General features: G+C 41.5%; 1 protein-coding gene across 1 annotated transcript; it reads right to left on the reverse strand.

Moving 5' to 3' along the window:
• Positions 1-10232: 10232 nt before the first annotated feature.
• Positions 10233-13814, reverse strand: LOC130688034 (uncharacterized). Its single transcript, XM_057511029.1, has one exon. The coding sequence runs from the start codon at positions 13812-13814 to the stop codon at positions 10233-10235; it is 3582 nt and encodes a 1193-aa protein (XP_057367012.1).
• Between the last annotated feature and the right edge of the window lie 309 nt (positions 13815-14123).

The following is a 14123-nucleotide window of genomic DNA, read 5'->3' on the forward strand; positions in this document are numbered from 1 at the left end:
CTGTTGGAAAGTAGTTCATAAAACGTTTTGCAGCATACTATCTTCAAATTGAATACAAGTAAATCTGATCCTGTTCAGATTTACTTGGTGAAATTCATTGTATCACGCTATATTTACATTGATTACACGTATCTTTAATCTTGTTTATATTTACTTCATGAAAGTCATTGTTTCACATTATATTTAGGTTGACTACGCGTATATTTTTTCCTGTTTCGGCGTAGTTCATAAATTACATTGTACCTTATCATGTTCACATTGAATACACGCATGTTTCATCCCGTTTGAATGTAGTACATAAAACCCATTGAATCACACAATATCCATTTTGAATACACAGTGTACAGCCTGGAAAAGTCAAACAACAAGATGGCACCAAAAGATCCTTAATTCAAGCTGCCACGGGGGTGACCATTGATATTTTAGAAAAAGAGTTTAGTAAGGGTCTGCTGAATTACAACGAAAAATTGGAAGAAGAAAAATTTTTTGAAGCAGACATCTTTCGAGCTTGCTGACGACAGAATGAAGAGACTTACTAGGAACTATGAGTCACTCATCCTTCTATTGGAAGTCGAAGCTCAAGAGGAATATCTTCGACAACATGAAGAATTTGTCAACCGTTTTTACAAGATGAATATCGATCGGAGGAGGAGAAGACCATTTGAGACCAGAAGAAATTTTCAGCCAAAGAAGCATACACTTCAAGTCGACGCGCACGGTGAAGAGGAGACATCTTGAATTTCGAACATTGCCCCGATAATCAATGCACTGACATTGCAAACTATTTCAAACGCTATGATTATAGAAAATCTGCTACATAGGATCTAAATAAAAAATTCGGTGGTGATCTATACAAATGGAAGGGTTGCTGGGCGATTTTCCGCACTTACCTATGAAAATCACTCAATGATTATCATTGAAAATTTTAGCAGACTGAAATCACACATAACGGAGGAAGCTGCTGGTGCGATATCGTATTTGGATTAAACAGAACACAATCACACCAAAGTAACTCATATTTTTAATGCGAATTCAACAAGCCGAGATCGGAAAAGCAGACTACTACATTGCCATTACATAACTAAGTAACGTAGAACATCAAGACGGCACGAGGACAGTGTTACCCTCCGACACAAGTATCTAGAGGTTTCGACAGACGTGCCGCCAATAAACGACAAACCTCGCCATACCTTACCCTGCAGAAAATGTAAAAACATCCCCCATGAATCCTCGATCTAAAGGGATGGCTAGGAGCGAATGCAGCCTTAATTCCAATTGAATTGTGTAAAGCGTCTTCCCATGTGAGAAGACTGACTTTACTGTATTAAGACAATAGAAAATAAAAAAAAGCTCGTAGGCGTATTTTCCACAATAATAGATGTATTATTCTAAATTAAGCATACAACAAGAAGCAAGAACATAGAAACTAATAAAGATACAGTACGGAATTTCAATAGAGAAAGGGAGAAAATTGTAACCAAGTACGAACAGATGCAAATTAAATCAATTTAGGCAAATAAGGTTCACACTAAAGCGTACAGTTTACTACACAATACTACTAACCAAGGGTAAGCGCAAAAAGAAAAAATTCAGGCGACTACATTGCTCAGATGCAAATTCTTGTCTGATCTTTCCCATCTTTTGGGTTGTTCATTGAACTTGGCATATTGGTAAATTGGCACGATTGGGAGGTGCTTGAAGACTTCACGCGTACAGCCATTCAGGAGATGCGTCCAACGTGGCGTAATACTGGTGACGTATCGACTTCGTGAATCAGCCAGCAGGTGCTCATCTGAGTCACCCTTGTTGCGTACACGGTGTAACATTTGACATGTTTATACTTATGCTTTATGTTTATATATGTTTATACTTAGACATATTAATTATTTAAAGATATGGCAGAAAAATGTAACGTGAATGCGTATATTGGCTTCGTTACAATTGGCTCAAACTATGGGACTGCAGGAGGTAGATAAGGTAAATCTAAAGCTGCGTAGCGCTATGTTGCAAGTGCTCCATGTTTTGTCAAACTTTATTACTATGCTTGTTTTCGCCTCATTGTATACATGCCTTTCTACTCCTAGAGGTTAGTTCAAACCTGAATCGGCCCGATGGCCGATAGGACGTCATAAGGGGGCTCTGTGGTTAGCTGGCAACCCACGCGTGATTCCTTAAAAAGAAGCTTTGCGTGAGCTAGTTTGCCTTCGCGTATGTCTGTGAATAGTATGTTGTGTGTTATTTGTATAACATTTGTGGTAATTTCTGTGGCATTGTGTGTGTAGTAAGGGTAACCGTAACAAGTGGGACCCTTATGAAAAAAGTTACCGGTATTATTTTTTGCGTATTACCCTATTACGAGATATTTCACGGCCTGTCAACATGGTTTTTTAACACCGTGTGCCCAAGCAGTTTATATCACGAATTTCTTTTCCGATAATTTACAATACTACCACAGCCTGTAAAGAATAAGCAAGTTGCTAGTCGCAATTGACGAATACGTAACAGGATATAGTAATCATCGTTGTATTATTTATGATTCATATTACCAAACAACGTCCAATGTTATTCTTTGCAATTTCTTGAGCTTTTTGAATTTTAAAACTTAATCTTCTCGGTAAGTAACAGAAACTGGGATACAATAATACCGACATTTAAATACAGGCTACTAAGCATAATATAATTTCGATTTAGGACACAACACATCATTATTGTGTAAAAAAGGGGTATTCAGACTCAGCCCAGAGTCTTAGATGAGCCGTTTTGACTTAATAAAAAAGTACATCAAATTGTCTTTGAGATAAACGATGGGTGAATAGAATACAAAGCATGTTGGACAGTTACAAACCCCCATAACATACAGACAATGGCTGAGAAAAGCAATTGGGGGGGGAGGGAGCAGGAATACGCTATTAAAAATGTTTTAAACGAAAAAATAGATGGTATTTATCCATATCAAAACCTTTGCTCACATCCTTGCACCACATCTTTGGGGAACAACAAATATTTTATTTAATTGCCACCGTCTGTCGCATTAACTAAATCCAGAGCGTTATCACTGTTTCTTTGCAATCCTGCAACATTCGTGCAAGCTTTCTGTACTCTCTTTGCTCTCGCGTGTCAAGTTCGTCTTGCATTACCATTGTGAAAAATTTGGAGTTCACTATGTGTTTTCTTGACCAATCCAAAGTGGCAAATAATGTAAGTAAATAGAAAATTATAAATATTTATTAATTTTGAAAGAAACTAACAATATTTACAGCGAATTGCTTTGACGTCATCAATTGGCAAAGCTGGTTATGGTTGATGATATCTGTCCTGTTTATTTGCCCGAGCTATCTTAGGCTCCTTTCGAGTACAAATGGAGCCATGAATTCCCGTATATAAGCTGATTTCATGATTTTGTTGATCATAGACCTCATGTTCGAACCACCATTCCCGACACTGCCATATGAAACGGCTAGCTTTAGGTCAGCCTCATTAAGCTTCAATGACATTTTATTACCCAGGTACTGCTAGACGAATGCCTTTAAATTAATAAATGTCAGGCTTTATATAAATTGGTGAGATTTCCTGCTCAGCTTCTTGCACTTTTCGCGATCCAATCAAATTGTTGCTGCCTGTCCAAAAGCTGTTAAAGGTCTCTACTGTGTTTACGGGAATCGTTTGAAGTTGTTTTCAACTCCACAAGACATTAATGTCTGAAATTCACAAGATGATTAATAAGATTTTTTATAACAACATAGAACTATAACATATATAAGCATACAAATCCTTTCGAATTACTAGAGCCGCTAGCTGTTGACCAGAATTCATATGAAGTAAGCCACCCATCCTCTTAATTTCTTCTCTTTTACGAGTTTCACGAATTTTCTATTTTTTCATAGTCTTTTCTACTTGTACTATTCTTTTCACTTTGAACTATTCTTGCAACTGTTCTCTGAGCTGTCCAAGATAATGAATATTAAGGCTTTCCTTATACCCGTTTATAAGCGGGGATTTAGAATATTTTAACACATTAAAACAGATTTATTTGGCTTATTTGTCACAAACCTTGGGGAAGTTGCAATTGCGTTGCGAATCATAATCTCTTTCTTCAATTACTTCAGTTGGCGACAGCACTCTTTGCCCATTATTATCTTCCTAGGAATCTGAACTGGATAGCTGCTCAAACATATCTGTAAGGGAAAAACATTAGCAAATACTTACTAGAAGCTATACGTTAGCCAATGCACAATTTAATTGTTGAACTTGTATGTGGTGTAACCCTGTAACGACCTTCTAGTACGTTTAATTGGTGACACTAGTGCTTCTTCATCACTGCTATGTTCAGTGGCTTTTGCTGTGTTGTGGATGTTGCCGGCGTCGGACCCCGGATGTGAACAGCCAGTAACAGGTGTGATAAATATATGGGAATAAAGATGATACGTACAACGATTGATGGACAGGGCAAACTACACTTGCTAAGACACACTAATAAATCACGATGCACACAGGTTCGCGAAGGGAAACCAGCGATAACGCAGAACACCTTCTTAATACCTCTCTGTAGACGACGAGAAAGAGACCATCCGCATGACTGCGAGCAGACAACCCGTCGCCTGCCTATAAGTCTGCCATCTATTGAGGGGGGAATCGGGACACTAGAAAGCAACTGGTCGGCAGTTCGCATAGCCAAAGTGGTTTGGTTTGAAATAGCTTTGATATTAAGATATGGGAAACATGACAGGACATATTTTATGGGGTGTGAAGCTTGTAACCTTCGGCACTTTCTGACTCGGAGTTCCGCGAAGATTTAAATAGACTACGGAGTATTCGAGAAACTTCGAACCAACTAAACAAAGAAAATAAAAATAATTATGAAAAATTAAATGAAAGATTATACTGGTATTCAAAACCGTAAAAAGAATGCTCTTCCATTTCTTCTATATCGGACATTCAAAGAAACCCGGATACGAAAAAAACCTCGCCAAAACCAAGGTCAAACAAGAAAAATGTCAGCTTCATGCCACCACTGGAACAATCCGAGAAAATGAGAAAGTACGAGAAAGAAGAAAAAAAATTTGAGGTTGCCAATCAAAGGCTGAGAAAGAAGAAAACATGACAATTTTACTACTAGCGGTAAGACAGATTGAGAAAAAAAGTTAATAACAAAATTATATAAATGGCGTAGACCGCAGATGGCAGAGGAAGAAAAAAAATAACAAGCACTCCAAAAAAATTAAGTAACCATAACAGACCACGCGACAACGCAACACACACACACAAAATTGCTAAGTAACTCAAAAACTATATGCAATAAGCCGTGCTTCCAAAATACAAAAAATAGAAAAGAACTTAAGCACGAGACTAGACGTATAACATATAACATGACAGGACATATTATGGGGTATGAAGCTCGTAACAACTGATGGTACTGTTTTCCTAGCAACATGGCCGGCATCGATTTCAGCTTTGTGAATTAAAAGGTCACCTACAGATCCTACAAATTAAGAAATTCATCAGGATTTTAGAATGAAAAACATAAATAATAAAAAATTTCTCACCAGAAAAAAATTTGATGTTCGCAAATTTAAAATCCGGGTTAACTTGTGTTGATGTCCTCCGATGTTCATCATCATCTGTCAATGTGCAAGTACATGAAATGGAATTTCAAATGCGTCAAAAAGTAATGAGGTACATAAGCTAGGCAGGTTATAAGTCAAGATAGAACGATTTCAAGGGTGGAATGAGATATGAGCTAGAATGGTTACTGTTGCGGATAGGTGTACTACGCCTGATGAAGAACAGCCTCCCCATCTTCCTTGCCTTAACCCATAATCACTCTCACCTGCCTTAGATGTTAGCTCACTTGGCATAGGATGGTGACGGGCAGTTCTTTCGATTGGCGGAGAAAAAGGCCCAGACGAAAAAGGCCCAGACGGAAAAGGCCCGCGAAAAAGGCCCAGACGAAAAAGGCCCATACGAAAAAGGCCCACTTTTTTCCAAATTCAAAAGTGGGCCTTTTTCTCCATTGGACTGGGCCTTTTTCTCCGCTCAATTTCCATGTTCCTACAAACTTTATATTTGTTTCCAAAACTGTATTTCCCACCTCTATTCCGTGGAATTTGGAATGTACAAAGGTTGCTGAAACCGTGATATTCTATAAGGTTTGCAGAGATCAAACAATGTTAGCGTTTGTACGCTAGTTAATCTTTGATTATTTATTCGGTTGCAATCTTATTTCAGATTATGTTAGTATTTATCTATTGCTTATATCCCGTTACATAAGGTTCATTTTTCACAATTTTTGTTTACTGAACAACTATCGCTTCTTTAAATATAATAGAAGAAATACATGTTTTCCGCACTTAGCCTTGTTCTGTCCACCCTCTTTAATCATTCCTCCCAACCCCCAGTCCATTTCCCTTATTATTTCCCTTTGTCGATGCTTATGCCATAGATAAAGACCACTGATTCGTTGTGAATACGGAAACTGAATGAGTTCCGCGGGGCTTTTGTGGTTGCTGGGAACAAAGATATGTTACCACGAAGACTAGTTTGTTATTATTAACATTTGATAAATAATTTTTATAGGAAGAACATTACAAACTTAAACTATCGTTTGAGATAAGGACAAATAAAAACTATTATAATTCAATATTGATTCTCATACCATTTATTTCCTTATCACATTTTCAATTCTTTTCACGATTACAAAGAGCCCAATAAATATATTAAAATCATAACCTACTGCTATAAATATGCCAAGCGGTTACTGCTGAATGTTATCTTGGGGCGCTTTTCAGCAAAGCAATAAATAGTTCGAGCAAAACTGGAATATTCAATTTGCGTAGGAACGTCTATGAGCCACAGTTTTCTACCATGAAGGACTTTGTTTTGTGAGACTGTTATTAGTGAAGACGCTAAACCTTATAAAATGAATCTAAGATTTTTTTTCTTAAAATTTTCCAAGATCATGGAAGGCATGCCAGTGTATTTTTTTTAAAACTATAACGACATGGCTTGCACATGAAAGAACACGAGTTTAGCTCATCCATGAGTCAGTATCAGTATTTAATATAATAAATTTTCCTTTTTTAAATTTGGTTTAATCACTTTATATTCTTCCTTTTCAGTTTCCTTTTTCTTAATGTTGGCTTTTCTCTTTATCTGTTGTTATTCCTTTCTCTTTTCCTTTTCTTCGATGCGTTCAGCCCAATTTTTTTTTACTTTCTGATTGATTTATCTTGTTTCCTAATATATTTGTCAAGCAATTCCACAGTCTTCTACCTATTGCAGTACAGAAAAATTAAAAGTTTTTAACATCTTACAAATGTGTTTGTCAAATTGATAGTTTACCTGCAAACCTTCAGCTATTTGAAGAGCACCATTTCATGCCACCTCTTAAATGCTTCTTGCATTCTCAACTTCAGCTGGGCCATGCCACTAGCTGGATCATTGCCACTTATTGATCTAAAGTGGTCTTTTTCAGAATGTGTGAGGGATTAAAAAATTCCATAAAACCAAATTTGCTGATAACTAGGCAGCCTTCACGGTTGAAAATTGGTGTTGGCATTGTACTTGCTACTCTTGGTTCAGGAATTTCCGTTTCGATAAACTCTGAAAGACCAGAGGTTGATAACACTGATGTTGCCTTGGTGGCTCGTGCAAGTTTGGCAATTCAGGACCTCTTCTTCTTATTTTTCCTTTTTAATTTCTTCTTCATTTCATCTAACTTTGATATGGTTTTTGTCTTCTTATCAGATAAATCCAGCTTTTTCCTGAAAATCAATGGAGTAAACTGGCCGTTTTACTCAAATGTATAGGTTAACACATACCTGTGAAGTGTGAGAGTTTAGCTGTTGGACGTTCTTCCATTTCTTCAGGATTGTAAGCACGGTTCCTGGTTCCAATTTTTTGGAAAGAACTATTGTGGTCAACACCAGCCTTATTACTATCGAGATCTTGAATTGTAGAAGCACTTTGAGTTGGAATATTGGTCAATGAGCTAGAAATGAAAACGTCTTCCGAAGAGAGTTGCCATTTAAGAGCGCCGACGTCAACGCGCCCTCCCTTTTTATCAGGCTCTTCATTTTTTGGGTCCAATTCCTACAAATCTTGTTTAGACGACACTTTCAAGTTTTCCGTTTTTCCATTTACAAAACATGCCTCTAATATCATAATCTTTAAACTTCATTATTATTTACCTTGGTCTCTCAACATTATCATGGATCAATCCATAAATCACACTATACGAACCTAGCTTATTGTTATTTTCTTGAGAGAAATCTAGCTTCAGGACGCCTCCACTTGAGGGCAGTATAAGCAGATGGAAACCATCCACCGTTTTACACACACAAAAAAAATAAAATTTCCCCCCCCAAAAAAAAATCACACTTTTTTCTTTTTTTCCGACACGTAGCCATCTACCGCTCAGACTCGTTATTACTGGCGTAGGCAATTTCAGTCCATTGGATGCCATTCGCAGTTAGTTCAGTAGCGTGGATGGAGAATAACGCGTGGCTGTATAACAGCAATCCTTTATAGTTCTGTCACAGCTAGAAGCCTCAAATAATTCTGCTTCCCTTGCTAAAGAACAACTTGTCCTTTACACTCAGAGTGTTGGTGAAGCTGGGTACTTAAATGGCCCTAAAGATGTTTCACTTCACTGGCATTGCAGCGATGAACATCATACTAGGACTCTTTAGGTATGAAAGGAATTTTCTTGAAAAATTTTTGAATTTATGATGAAGCTTTTCTCTTCCTTTTTGCCAACCATGTCTAATCTACAGAAAAAAATTTATCCAATAGGATAGGATTTTCAGCATACTGGGAACACAACTATCAACAATGCAACATTCTAGGGGTGCTATTTTATCATTCAAGAGCCTTATACAATGATTTTCATCTGCAATTTGTATGGCCTTTCCCAAGCTTCTGCCAGAAGTTGAATCTATAAGTCATGTAAGTCACATGAGCAACAATTGAGATGCTTAATGGTGTTGTTTTTCTTTTCTCAGCATAGGTTAATAGTAACATTGGATCTGAAAAGATTCTTGGTTGGGGCAAGACACTGAATAAATTGTAATGATTGAATGGATGACATGACATTTCTATACTTAATTTGGATTCCCGAGACGGTTTGAGGAATGCCCCTTGGCCGGGCGTTCTCAAATGCCGGAGTCTGCCGGCTCAGCGTAAAGTAGTGGCTTTGGGACCTCTGAATCCCAGCGTAATAGCCGCGTCACGTCTGGGTAGCCGGTGGGGGACCGTGCTACGATGACTCGTTGCGGCTGGACCGCGACGAGACCGTCTGGACGGATCTCACCGTCAAACGATCTAAATTATAAGGCCGGGACAAGGCGCGGCCAATATGACTTGGCGTGGCTGGACCGCTATAAGACCGGCTGGACGGATCTCACCATCCAATGATCTCAAATACGGGGCCGAGATAAGGCCCGGCCAATATGACGGACACGAATAACAACTGCTAGATTACTTGTAATCCTTGGCGTTAAATGCCCCCGGGTCGAATGGATCTTCAAGTGAAGCGATGGCCAAACAGGATCCGATCCGGATGAGAATCGCTGCAAAGGGGTCCCACTTGCAACTTCGTTGTAGCCGTGGAGGAAAAGAGTTGGGCAAACGAAGAGGGCTGACGGGCGGCAGCAGCGTATCACGGCCGGGCAGATAATGACGGCCAGTTGCGGCGGGCGGCAACACAAGTGATAACAAAAGGAAGACTTGATAGTAGTTACCAGCAGAAATGAAGATCCGACTCCGGGGGCTTCGGTGAAACTCGTGTGTATTTACTCAGCTGGAAACCAGCCTTTATATACTCAATATTTACAAAACACCGTTGACTAATATATACAATAAACATACATAAGTTTAAACGCTGGAGTAGATGTCACCGGTGTTCCGTCACCCGTTTTAGCCGCAGGATCCTCCACTTCCTCCAACCTCGAACTCCCCTCCACCGACCCACCGTCGGTCACTTCATCGCCAACACCCTCCTTACTTTGGGCTAAAACAGGCTCCAGTCACGATGGTTTTTGGTGTTGACTTATGAGAGCGGTCGGTAGAGACCGCCTCACATAGCTGTAGAAGACGTCAAGTACTTTCAATAATATGCTATCGGCTTCCGACCTTCTGTGTCAAGGATTCGCCGAGCAAATCGTTCTAACTCCCGTTTACCTTCCGTCTTCTACCGTCTACCGGTATGTCATTTTCTTTGGCCGGGAACTTCTTGGTTAGTTCCCGCCTAGCGTTGGACTTACCCCGGCTACCGACTCTTCGGTGCCGAGTGCCCAGGCTTCTGTTGCCCTTCCGTTTATCCCTATGCCGTCCCTTCGGACTGCTTCAGACGTCGGAATTTCCGACACTCCCCCCGTTGGACCCTCGTCCAACTCAGAGTCTGAGCTGTCCGTTATGTCTCCGTCTTGGAACGGTAGGACATTTCTATGATCATCGTCTATCGTCCCTGCTTCTAGCTCTAGTGGGTATAGACATTTAATGTCCCTGTATATTGGCTTCGATCCTTTGCCTTTCACCTTATCGGCAACCAATACTGCGACTCTTCTAAATTTGTTATCCGAACCGGGGTACAATTTGGCTACTCTGCCTACTTTCCACTTTGTTCTCTTGGACTTCTCATCGTGTATAAGTACCACCTGGCCGACTTCAACCTGCTTCGTTCTGCCCGGTGTCGGGCAATGGAACTTCTCCAGGTCTGCCACATATTCCTTATAGAAGTCTTCCCACCATCCTGCTAGTAGGTTTCTCCTTATTCTCTCTCTCTTGGTTAAGGGTATTCTGTCCGAATACTCCCTTTCTTCATCGTCCACCGGGTGCTTCTGATTCTGTCTGTAACCCGTGATAAGTTGCTTCGGCGTCAGAGGCTCATTGTCGTCGTCCGAGACGTACGTCAACGGCCTTGTGTTTATCGTATCCTCAATCTCTGCCAGTACTGTCTGGAACAAATCATATTCCAGACATTCGTTTCCATACGTTTTATATAGTAATCTTTTTACTGTCTGGACCATTCTTTCCCAGAACCCGCCCCACCAAGGGGTGAGGCTTGGGGAGAATCGCCACTTGACATTCAGGTCTACCAGAGTGTTATACACCTTCTCACTCTTGTAGGCCGCTCTCAAATACTTGGGGGCTTGCGTAAACGTTCTAGCGTTCTCTGAATACATGGCTTTCGGCACCCCTCTCCTTGCAAAAAACCTTCTCAGGGCAAAGATGCAGGTCGTCGCTTCTTGGTCTGTAGTCATTTCTAAGTGCACGGCTCTTGTTACCGCACACGTAAAGAGACAAATGTAAGCTTTCGCTTGCCCGGTTCTTGCTAAGAGCCTTATCGGGAAGGGTCCCGCAAAGTCAATCCCCGTCACGTTGAACGGGCTTGCCATCTGCAGTCTATCTACTGGTAGGGGTGCCGGCACCTCGTTGAATGGTCTCGAATCTAATTTCTGACACCTCATGCACCTCCTTAACTCTTTCTTTATCGTCTGTCTCAGTTTTGGGATCCAAAACGTTCGCCGTACCTCCACCATCGTCGTGCTTACTCCAGTGTGCAGTAACCGTTCGTGCGTCTGCTCTATGAGTTTGCCTGTCAGATAGTGGTTCTCTGGCAATAGGATTACCGCTTCTCTACCGTTAAGCCGCAACCAGTTTTCTTGGCGGCCGTAACACCTGATTAGCCCGTTTCTCTCGTCCCAGGCTAATCCCAATTTTCTCAGTTTATCATTTTTCCAGGGCTTTTTCTCTTTTATGGCTTCCCTTTCATCTTTGTATGCGTCAATTTGCATCGCTCGCCATAAATCTAACTCTGCTTGCTCTACTTCTTCTACTGCGAGAATGTTGAACCGTTTCTTGTCGGTTCCAACCAATACTTCTGCCAGCGGTGTCTCGGGGTTTGGCTGTCCCTTGAACCTCTTCACCGCTCTTTTCACTGTCGCCCAGATCCTGATTATCGTACGCAGCGAACTATAGTTCTCGTACCACTCTTTTTCTTTTGACATCGAAATATTACATTGCGTTATCTCTTTGATTTTTTCCTCTTTTCTGATTTCTTCCGTACAATCCTGTTCCACTTGGGCTGGATTCTTCGGCCACCTCTCTTTTTTGTTCAGCCACTCTGGACCTGACCACCAATCTTTCTTATGGTTCAGCTGGCTCACTGAAGCCCCTCTCGAGGCTATATTCTGAACTCCCGGGCAGTGCCTTATCGACTCTATATTGATCTTCTCCCTGATTTCTGTCACTCGGTTGTGAACGAACTGTTTCCACCGGCCCGACTCGCCTTTCATCCACCAGTAGGCTATCGCCGAGTCCGTCCACAACGTCTTCTCAAACGATCGTCCAAGGGACTTTTCGATGTAATCTCCCAGCCTTACTGCCAGCAAATTGCTGAGTAGCTCTAACCTGGGGGTCGATACTGATTTTTTGGGATCCGGTGCTATCCGGGTTTTGCTGCATAACAGCTTTGTCTCTTTTCCGTTCTCCAAATATGCGGCTACACTGTATGCGTCGTCACTCGCGTCGCAAAACAAATGTAGTCTCGGTGAATGGATCTCTCCAGTCCACCGTCCTAGCTTTGTGTTCTTGAGGTCCGACAAACTTTTAATGAATGTCTCCCAGTGCGGCATTATGCTTGCCGATACTGGCTCATCCCAGCCTGTCTTATCTATCCAGACCTTCTGCGTGATAATCTTTGCTACCACCGTTACCGGTGATATCAATCCCAGCGGGTCGAAGACCTTCAGCGCAAGGCTGAACAACTTCCTTTTCGTCGGCCTTTTGCTCATCTCTTCGGCCTCTTCTATTATCTTCTCGGGCTTGAACCGAAACGAGTCCGTCTCCGGATCCCACGTTACTCCCAGCGCCTTAACTGCTTTTTCTGTATTATCTCCCATCGTTATTTCTTCCTTTTGGAACTGTAACGCGTGCAACTGTTCTCTGAGTGCCACGCTATTTGTCGTCCACTTTCTAAGTTCCATCTTGGCCGAATTAAATATCTTCTGTGCTTGCGTTATCGCTTCGATTGCTTGGGGGATGCTGCTCGCTCCCCCCAACCAATCATCCACATATAACTGCGAGCTCAATTTTCCCACCAGCTCTGGGTATTCATCTCTATGCTCATCCAAGCATTTTAATATAACCGCTCTTAGGATGAACGGGCTACTCGAGAGTCTGAAAGGCACTCTCTTCCACCTGTATTCTATCCATTCTGAGTTATCATCTTTCGGGTCTTTTATCCATAGAAATCGGACTATCTGTCCGTGTTCTTCCTGTATTCCTATCTGTAGGAATGCTTGCGTGATGTCCGCCATCCACGCTATCTCGTTCTGCCTAAATCTGAGCAGCACCGCCAAGAGTTCCGGGTTCAGGTTCGGCCCGGTCTCCAACAGATCATTCAGGCTAGGCCTATTCTGCTGGTGGGCCGAACCGTCAAACACCGGTCTAATCTTGGTGGTTGCCGCTTCTGTTTTTATCACCGGTCTGTGCGGCAAATACGTACATGCTCCCGTGTAATTTTTATCTGCTACCTCTATGTAGCCTTTCTCGAGGTATTGTTGAAAAACTTCATGGTAGGCCACTTTGTCCTCCCGTTTCATTTTTCTCAATAGCCCTGTCAATCTGACCGAGGCTATGTTTTTGTTGGTCTCCATCGACCTTCTGTTATTTTTGAACGGGAACAGAACCTCATATCTGCCCGTTTGATCTTTCTTTATAGTCTCCTGATAGTTTTTCAGGAACCCCGGGTCCTCTAACTCTTGGGGCGTAACTCCCATGTGCTCCAAGGCCCAGAATTTCTTGAAGTCTACCATCACTCTTTTTCCGTCGGCCTGTGTAACTATGTTTGCCGACACTTCTCTCGGATTTCCTGCTGAGGGTGCTCCAAAAATAATCCACCCCAGCTTGCTGGCACATACCACTGAATCGTCTGGACCCTGTCTCGTCTGGTGTTTTAGAATTTGCCAATAATAGTCACATCCTATTATCATGTCAAACTCTGTTTTATTGTCGGGCCTGAAATGTCTTTCATCCGCGACCTTCTCTCCTTGTTCCGTCAAGATCTCTACCAGTCTTGACCGGACCTTTGGGGTTGCTTTTGCCACGTACTTTATCGCCGTAGC

Source organism: Daphnia carinata, chromosome 3 (genome assembly GCF_022539665.2).
Source record: "Daphnia carinata strain CSIRO-1 chromosome 3, CSIRO_AGI_Dcar_HiC_V3, whole genome shotgun sequence".
NCBI classification, from domain to species: domain Eukaryota; kingdom Metazoa; phylum Arthropoda; class Branchiopoda; order Diplostraca; family Daphniidae; genus Daphnia; species Daphnia carinata.

What these genes read in the sequence shown, in the direction of transcription:
- LOC130688034 (XM_057511029.1), bottom strand. Translation starts at nt 13,814, where the DNA reads ATGGTAGACTTCAAGAAATTCTGGGCCTTGGAGCACATGGGAGTTACG.